Source organism: Littorina saxatilis, linkage group LG2 (assembly GCF_037325665.1).
Source record: "Littorina saxatilis isolate snail1 linkage group LG2, US_GU_Lsax_2.0, whole genome shotgun sequence".
NCBI lineage: Eukaryota > Metazoa > Mollusca > Gastropoda > Littorinimorpha > Littorinidae > Littorina > Littorina saxatilis.
Window position 1 is genome coordinate 102,980,454 of NC_090246.1, and position 9,642 is coordinate 102,990,095.

The 9,642-nt window shown below is 39.8% G+C and overlaps 1 protein-coding gene across 5 annotated transcripts in view; it reads left to right on the forward strand.

Annotated features, from left to right (window-relative positions):
• The window catches only part of LOC138960394 (E3 ubiquitin-protein ligase MARCHF8-like), a 29,248-nt gene extending 21,154 nt beyond the window's left edge, over positions 1-8,094 (forward strand). For all 5 annotated transcript variants that reach the window (XM_070332295.1, XM_070332293.1, XM_070332297.1 and 2 more), the window contains one exon: positions 653-8,094. In XM_070332295.1, coding sequence (XP_070188396.1) covers positions 653-1,051 — 399 coding nt within the window. In that variant the 3' untranslated portion in view covers positions 1,052-8,094. The remainder of the gene's footprint in view (positions 1-652) is intronic.
• Positions 8,095-9,642: the final 1,548 nt, after the last annotated feature.

The window sequence follows — 9,642 nt, forward strand, 5'->3', positions numbered from 1 at the left end:
AACGTATGGTATTGATACAGATAACGTAAGGTATTGATACAGATAACGTAAGGTATTGATACAGATAACGTAAGGTATTGATACAGATAACGTAAGGTATTGATACAGATAATGTAAGGTATTGATACAGATAACGTAAGGTATTGATACAGATAACGTAAGGTATTGATACAGATTAACGACAGGTTTTGTTACAGGTCGCAATGGGGTTGAGTCATGAAGCTAGAGCAGCAGATTTTATTTTTTTTGGGGGGGGGGGGGGGGGGGGGGGATCATATACATGTATTACGTTTGATGAAAGGTGAGTTCTGTAAGCATTTTCCTTTTCTTGTCGGTGTTAGTTGTTAAAACTGTCTTGTTCTGTTGTATAGTATTTTACAAGAAATTGTTGTTTCGTTTTTTGATACTTGATTTTGGAAGGTCAGCAGCCAATCTGTTGTTGATTAGTCCTTCACAAGCTTTATTTTGTTTCCATTGCGTGCAGTGGGAGAAGCTGGACATGTCCACAGCAGCCAATCTGTTGTTGATTAGTCCTTCACAAGCTTTATTTTGTTTCCATTGCGTGCAGTGGGAGAAGCTGGACATGTCCACAGCAGCCAATCTGTTGTTGATTAGTCCTTCACAAGCTTTATTTTGTTTCAATTGCGTGCAGTGGGAGAAGCTGGACATGTCCACAGCAGAGCGCCGCAAGATCATCTGTTCAGTGACGTTCCACATCATCGCCATCACCTGCGTCATCTGGTCGCTGTACGTGCTCATCGACCGCACCACGGAGGAGGTGTCCAACGGCAACCTGGACTGGCCCTTCTGGACCAAACTGATCGTGGTGGCCATCGGCTTCACTGGCGGGCTGGTCTTCATGTATGTGCAGTGCAAGATGTACATTCAGCTGGTGCTGCGTTGGCGCTCCTACAACAAGGTCATACGCATCGAGAACGTACCGGAGTCGGAGGAGTTCCGCATTAACGCTGTGGCCAAGATCAAGACCAGGATGGAGGAAGGTGGGGGCGTGACGAATTCTGTGGCCATGCAAGAAATCGAGTCCTTTTGATCGTGGATGTCTCTGTCACGTTGGCTGGATTCTAGCTTTGTCACACAGTTGTCTTATCATGGTGTTATCATGATCATGGTCTGTTCTGTGCATGTGTGTGTGTGTGTGTACTACCAACTGGACTGTGCTATCCAGAGAAGGAATAAACTGTAAAAGCGGCACCGAAACTGCATTCGAAAGGATTGACAGACAGTGAATGAAGTGTGAAAGAAATATAGTGATAGAAAATGAGTGTTCCTTGAAAGGCAGTGTTCATCCTTTTTATCTCATCTTTGTGTGTGTTGATTGATTTTCTGACTGTTGTTTTTCTCAAAGTATGATGTTTTGTGTAGATCTCTGCCTCCAAGCATTCCAAGGATTTGGGACGGTTTAGTTGAATCTGTACCAAGCAGTATGTTTGTTTTTCTTTTTTCTTTTTTTTTCCTCACTTCATTTAAGGACATGTATCATTTTCTTGAGGTGCACATTGAAATGGTAACATAGATAAATAAATAATGCATAAAGTATATATATACAGAATTGAGTTGAATGCACTATTGGTGGATGAGATTTTTATCTGTTTTTGAAATTATGTATTTAACGAAATGTTAAGAGTGATCTATCTGTTCTAAGACTTTCAAAAATCACATAAAGATTGGTCCTGAAAGTGATGGAGTCAAACAGCAGGTAGCTACAGACATGGAGTCAAACAGCAGGTAGCTACAGGCATGGGAGTCAAACAGCAGGTAGCTACAGACATGGGAGTCAAACAGCAGGTAGCTACAGACATGGGAGTCAAACAGCAGGTAGCTACAGACATGGGAGTCAAACAGCAGGTAGCTACAGACATGGGAGTCAAACAGCAGGTAGCTACAGACATGGGAGTCAAACAGCAGGTAGCTACAGACATGAAGAAAACAGTCTCAGAGAAAACTTGCTAGTGACCAGTGACTTTTTCTCCTGAGTGTGCTATTTTCTCTGAGGCGGACAAGACAAAGTGACATCTAATTCACATACATACATGTATCTTTTTTATTTCTTTAAAAAAAATGTAGGACCTGATGTCTCTCTGTCATTATTTTTAAGATTGTTTGATAACTTTACATTTTTACAGTAAATCTATATTTCCTCAAGAACGTCAATGGACTTGAAGGTACAATGTACTACTGGACAATGCGTATTTCATTCAAATGCTGTCATGTTTGTTTATCTTTTTCTCTTCTTTTTTTGTGAGCAGCCAGACTGACACTACCAGGTCTAACTAGTGGACTGCTTTGAAGGCTTGTGTGGGTTACTTGTGTGTGTGTGTGTGTGTTTGTGTGTGTGTGTGTGTGTGCGTGTGTGTGTGTGTGTGTGTGTGTGTGTGTGTGTGTGTGTGTGTTGATATTACAGTGGTACCTGCGATGAATTGACACCCTTGGGACAACCAAAAAGTGTCACAAAATTGCAGGTGGCCTGTCATGATAGGAATATTTTCTTGGAGATGATGGTCATGGGGACAACAGAATGTCCTTCCACAAGAGGTGTCCTCTCAACAGAGGGGCTTTACATTACAGGTACCACTGTAACAGGCTTTGTAACAAATAGGAACATTTCAGTGTGTGGCAAATGGATCGTCAACAACTAATCTGAGAGAGAGGGGAACAAAGAGAGAGAGAAAGAAGGGGTGAGGGTGGGTGGATGTATGTTAACAAAACTGGGATTTTCTCCTGTCTATGTATGTGTGTATACATTCTGTTGACTGTTTATTTGTGGGTGGCGGGAGGGGAGATTTTGAAACTGCATTTTTGTTTAAAATAAATATGGCTGACTATTGATTACATTCACAGCTTATAATTATGTAAGTTTGCTTTTTCTGATTTTCTCATTCCACTTTGTTTTTGACGAGGTCCAACTCTGAGTGGAGCAAAACACTTACATGTGTGTCTTTACATGTTAGGTTTACGAGAGATTTTCAGGTCAACACACAATCTAGCTATCATGTCCATCTTCTTCCTCTCTGTTCTTTTATCATTAAGAACTTTCCTCATTGCCTTTGGATACTGTTCACTTGTGATTTAGTTTGATTTCAGAACAAAAGACCACACTGGACTAGTAGTGTCTACAGACCACAGGATGTGTAGCTTTATTTCCCTCATAGTATACACTGGAGGGATTATGGAGATATGTTGTTTTACTGGTCAGTACATTGGTGTGACTTCAGTTTTTGAATGCATGTGGTTAGAATATATATATGGACTATATATTTGTGATTACAGTGATCTTGTGGTGTTGATGAGCGAGAACAAAAAGTGCTTTCAATGACTCTGAAGCAAGTAAAGTGTGAGTTGAGAGTGAATTTGTGTGTGATGTTACAGCAAACTTACACGTGACAGACTTCATTGTTGCTACAGACAAGCGATCAAAGGAATGTGTGCATCACACTGGCAGCTTGGTTATCTGGTGGTTATCTGGTGGTTATCTGGTGCTTTAGAAAAAGCTGCAGTTTTGTAACCCGTTACTCAGAGACAGCAGTGCTGCAGGAGTGGAAAACGAAAAGAAACGTGTATGTCTGGAAAGTGAGCAGTTGTGGATCATGCGGTGGACATGGAACCCTGTGCTTTGAAGTGGCCTGCTCTCCTTCAGATTTCAGTGAAGGAAACGAGAGATGTGAATTGGTGTGAGCGAGTGACATGGAACATTGTATAAAGCTTGTAAATAAGAATCTAATTTGTATTAAGCACGTGTCTGTATGAATACGCAGAAGAGTGTGATTTGACAGCTTATTTATGAGTTTCAATGACAAGATGCACACACAGGAGGTGCAAGATTTTCAGTCGTCAATATATTGTACAAGGAGGTATAGATATTTATCTGTCACTGTTATCAGTTGTCAGCTTTAAATGACATGACAAGGAAATAGACAAAGAGAAAATAGTTATTCCAGACTGATTTTAGTTGTGCTATAGTATAATACTGTATATCACTATTCGCTGCTATAGTATAATACTGTATATCACTATTCGCTGCAACATTAGTGTTGTGAAAATTATATTTTTATATGTTTAAACAGATTCTTGAACAGCGAGGAATGTATCTGTGCACAAAGATATATACAGTTTACTGAGCAGGTTCTGAATTGTCAGATATTTTATTTGTTCACCTTGTGGTGATGGTTTCTTGTAGATTTTACAAATGAGCACAGCTTTTGTCTACTCATTGTGTGCAAGGTGTGCATGTGACGGTCTTCATCCCTGCCTCTAACTGTCTTCATCCCTGCTCCTAACTTTTTGGTGCAAGTGTAGGAACTCTTTTGTGTCTGTGACGAATTTCTGAAAGTAATCTACTCCTGAAATGCCCCAAAACTATTTTTTTCCCTGATGGATTAGAACCTGAATGTACCAATTCACGTCTTTCTGGTGTTTTGTTGTTGTAGGTGAGTGCGTTTTTGACTCACATGCGAAGCAAAAGTGAGTCTATGTACTCACCCGAGTCGTCCGTCCGTCCGTCCGTCCGGCCGTCCGGCCGGCCAGCCGGCCGGCCGGCCGTCCGGAAAACTTTAACGTTGGATATTTCTTGGACACTATTCAGTCTATCAGTACCAAATTTGGCAAGATGGTGTATGATGACAAGGCCCCAAAAAACATACATAGCATCTTGACCTTGCTTCAAGGTCAAGGTCGCAGGGGCCATAAATGTTGTCTAAAAAACAGCTATTTTTCACATTTTTCTCATTTTCTCTGAAGTTTTTTAGATTGAATACCTCACCTATATATGATATATAGGGCAAAGTAAGCCCCATCTTTTGATACCAGTTTGGTTTACCTTGCTTCAAGGTCAAGGTCACAGGAGCTCTTCAAAGTTGGATTGTATACATATTTTGAAGTGACCTTGACCCTGAACTATGGAAGATAACTGTTTCAAACTTAAAAATTATGTGGGGCACATGTTATGCTTTCATCATGAGACACATTTGGTCACATATGATCAAGGTCAAGGTCACTTTGACCCTTATGAAATGTGACCAAAATAAGGTAGTGAACCACTAAAAGTGACCATGTCTCATGGTAGAAAGAGCCAATAAGCACCATTGTACTTCCTATGTCTTAAATTAACAGCTTTGTGTTGCATGACCTTGGATGACCTTGACCTTGGGTCACATGTATTTTGGTAGGAAAAATGTGTAAAATATTGTTTTTCTCAGTTTTATTGTAAAATTATTCTGAAAGAAAGATCAAGGTCTGTTCAGCATGTGAGTCGTGTGGGCTTTGCCCTTCTTGTTCATTATTGTTTTGTAACTGTGTTTACCATAACAAGATTGTTGGATCGTCTCCAGCACATACTGGTGTGACCATTCAAATCCTTTCTTTGCTCTCTGAGTTATTATTTTGCTACAAAAGGTCCAAGGCTTTTTTCCAGGTGAGCTTGTTGCTAGCTTTTCCAGGGATAAAAGTCATTTCAAGCATTATCTTTGCCAAAATTATTCTCTCTGTGTTATCCTTTTGCTGTTAAAGAAGGTCCACATTATTTCCCCCAGGTGAGCTTATTTTTTAGCATGTTTAGGGATAAAAGTCGTTTTGAAACACAATCACACACAAAAAACACCATTGAATTTGATAGCACAAAAAAACTTCTTAAAAATCACTGGAGCAAAATCCCAACTTAGCATCTATTTAATAGTAATCATTTGTGCATGAATATGTGAGATGATAGCATTAAAGCGATAATTTGTGAATGTGGTTGTGTGAGATGATAACATCAAAATGATAATTTGTGAATGTGGTTGTGTGAGATGATAACATCAAAGTGATAATTTGTGAATGTGGTTGTGTGAGATGATAGCATTAAAGCGATAATTTGTGAATGTGGTTGTGTGAGATGATAGCATTAAAGCGATAATTTGTGAATGGTTGTGTGAGAGGATGGCAATAAAGTGATAATTTGTGAATGTGGTTGTGTGAGATGATAGCATTAAAGCGATAATTTGTGAATGTGGTTGTGTGAGATGATAGCATTAAAGCGATAATTTGTGAATGTGGTTGTGTGAGATGATAACATCAAAGGGATAATTTGTGAATGTGGTTGTGTGAGATGATAGCATTAAAGCGATAATTTGTGAATGGTTGTGTGAGACGATAACATCAAAGGGATAATTTGTGAATGTGGTTGTGTGCCTGCACCCTGAAGAGCGAGGTGTATAGTTTTTCACATTATTGCTAAGGTTTCAGATTCTATGCATATCCATAGAGTGTTTGAGTGGCTGTTCTGATGACTTTCACTTGCAGAAAAGGATGAACTTGTGTACTTAATTACAGAAATCTTTTCGAGTTTGATACACGCACATGTATCACCAGACCTATCGCATCTGAAATGGATTTTGTAGACTACATGTAAACCTATTCTGTGTATCATGACCATGTGTGTAGTATTGAACCATGTGTGTAGTATTGAACCATGTAAGTGTAAACAGCTTGTGCACATGATTTATTACATTTCTTTGATTGTTTATTCCTATGGCAAATCTCAACCAACATTCCATATCAGTGCATGACTGTATTACCCATCTGCATGTCCACACAGTACATGTATCACCCACCTGCATGTCCACAATCTAATTGATCAACTCAAGAGATAATGTAATGCTTTTGCAGGGTTCAGCTTGTTTGTATTTTTTTACGTTGATGTTGTTCCATTCTGAGTATCAAGATCAGTTTGTCATGATTTGCAGATGGATTTGCAAAAACTTCTATTTCTGTGTGGTAAATATTACATGTACTCTGTTGTCATTTTTTTTCTTCTGTGGTGCGTCCATTCAGTTCTAAGTTTGGCACGTGTTCTGTGTGTGTTCAGTTTCGCATTGTAGATACAACATTTCTTTGTGACTTACATGATAAATGTGTGTGTTTGTACATGTATTCTATTGAAGCTGTGATTTGTGGAAAGAAGAGTGTGTTCATCTTTCCAGTTTCACATGTACAATGTATCTTACAGTGTGCACACTGTCCTACAGAGTGCTACTACAGTGGAAGCTGTGGGTAACGACCACCCAAGGGACTGATCACAAGTGGTCATGATAGACAGGTGCTTGCTATCAAAAGGTCAAATATATCAAAGTAAACTCGTCTGGGATCCTTTGGAGTAGTCTTTGCGGACAGGTGGTCGTTTTAGAGAAGTGGTCAGAAGGCAGGTACACTGTAGTTCTAACTATATTTGGTGTTGTTTGCCGGAGAGCTGTATCTGTAATACATACCAAGGAGATAAAAGAGGTTAAGATACTGCTTTCTAGCAGACAGTCATCTTTTTTACTTTCTTGCTCAGTTTGGATTCCCAAACAAAATGTTTGCAACGACGTCACAAATTGAATAGCAGACGATTTTGTGTGTGATAGGTGTGTCTCTATATTTGGTTTTGTTGAGCTGAAGGCCGTCCATTGTTAAGCTTGGGCAAACCACATAATACTGGTTGGTAGGGTCCCTTTCTGAGCTATCGTCATTCAGTTGAGAAATACAGGTATACATATATATGCTACCCATTGACTTCACAACATGCTCTGAACAATTAAAATGGCAGTTACCAGATTCAATGACTTTCTGTTTATTCCAGAGTCCAACATTTCTATTTACATCTCACATTGTTGTTTTGTTTACAGTACACATTTGTTTCCCTTTTCATGAATCCGTTTCATTCATATAATTTTTGATGATTTCTTTCTGATACTAATAATCCATTTTCTTTTATTCATGTGTGTTCTAAGTTGATGAACGTTCAGTTTTTGAGTAACAGTAAACAATTTAAGTGGTGTTCATCATTTTCATTTCATTATAAATTTAGTTTGATCATTTTTTAACAGGCACACAAGCAGAATATTTTCATCAGATCTAAGAATGTAATGCAGACAAAAAGATCCATGACTATATGTCATGCACACAAAAAGATCCACGACTATATGTCATGCACACAAATGTACTGTTTCTAACGCGTCTACATGTCGTTATTTATTGTGAGTACAATGTACAGTTACATATGGTTTTGATCTGGCACACAAAATTAATAATTGATGTAATAAACATACAGTTTCACTCTTCTGTCGTTGTTTTTGTTTGCATGAATTAAAGGTATATCGGCCTTCCCACACACACTGCCATGTTGAATGTCAGGTATCTGCCCAGGCTTCTACAGGAAATGAGAGCATCATTATTGATTGAACAACGACAAAACATCCCACTCTACTCAGGGAGCAGTCATGCTGTTGACCTGTGTCATGTGTTTGAGGCAAAGGGTGCTCTTATCCTGCCAGTAGAAGTATCCTTTCACCTTCTGTGTGCATTCTGTGAAGAGGGCATCTTCTTCGCCTTATGCCTTCATGGACTGCAACTCCCATGTGCACTCGTATTTTGCACGATTGGGCATTTACGTGTATGACTGTTTTCTCTCCCCCACCCTCCCCCCACCCCCGCACATTTAGGAAGTCGTACACGTTTTGTGTGTGTGTGGGGGGGGGGGGGGGGGGGTGAGCAACTAACATAGCATGTAGTTTGTGAAAGGACAAGAGCTGTTGAGAGTATGATCTGTAATTATAGTTGATAACAGCACTGTTGAAAAGCCAACAGTTCAAACCTTTGATACAGGAAGTCTTAGCAATTGTGCTATGTTAGCCCTGTGGCAATTTCAAAACTTATAAGTGCAGGCTTTGAATCAACAATCAGGTCTTACAAAAACGTCAGTATTAATTAAATAAGGATACGTGAATTTGTTCAAATAAACTTCTGAAGACGCATTTTCTAAATCCTCGAATTAAGTTCTTAACATAATAACGAATTTCTCTCTTTTATACTCTCTCTTTGATTGTGGAAGTCTAAGCCCAAGTGCTGTGTTAGCTGTTGTGGCCATTTCAAAGCTAACCAGTGCCAACTTTAGATCAACAGGCAGTTCTGCTTCTGTCTAGCTGTCTGTCTCTCTTTCTCTCTCGCCATGTCTATCAGTGTTTATCTGTCTCTCTGTCCACAATGTGTCTCTGTCTGTCTGTCTGCCTCTCTCTCTGTCTGTCTGTCTGTCTGCCTGCCTCTCTCTATGTCTGTCTGTGTCTGTCTCTCTCACTGCCCTTCTCTCCTTCTCTCACTCTCCTCCCCACCCTCTCTCTCTCTCTCTCTTTTCGCTAGCTGCTACATGTGTGCGCATGGGCGTGCGCACATGACTCGTCAGTTTTCAGTCCGATATCGACAGTTCACTCGTGGTCTCTCGTTTTTCCCCCACTCTAAAATAATGTGTCATTTCAGCGGTGTTCCCTCGTTCAGTTTCAGTGAAAGACCTGATTTTATCGTCAGTCACAAAGCCGTTAGCATTCGCGATACTTCCTGTCGGCCATAATGATAAATCATTTCATCAGGTATTGTCGGCGTCCTAAATTTGTGCGGATAGAAAGCTGCGATGGCAGGTGCAATTTTACCCGCTGAGTCCGCTGTTCCGCTTTGAAAATAAGAACTCCAATTGGTATTCTTGTATAGACAACTACTTCATAATTATATAGTCTCGTATACACCGCCGTACAGCTTACCAAAAATCCGTCCAGACTTTTGCATAAGCGGATAAGAGCATCGTGTATTAAACCTCTAACATATTGTGTAGGCTTTTAC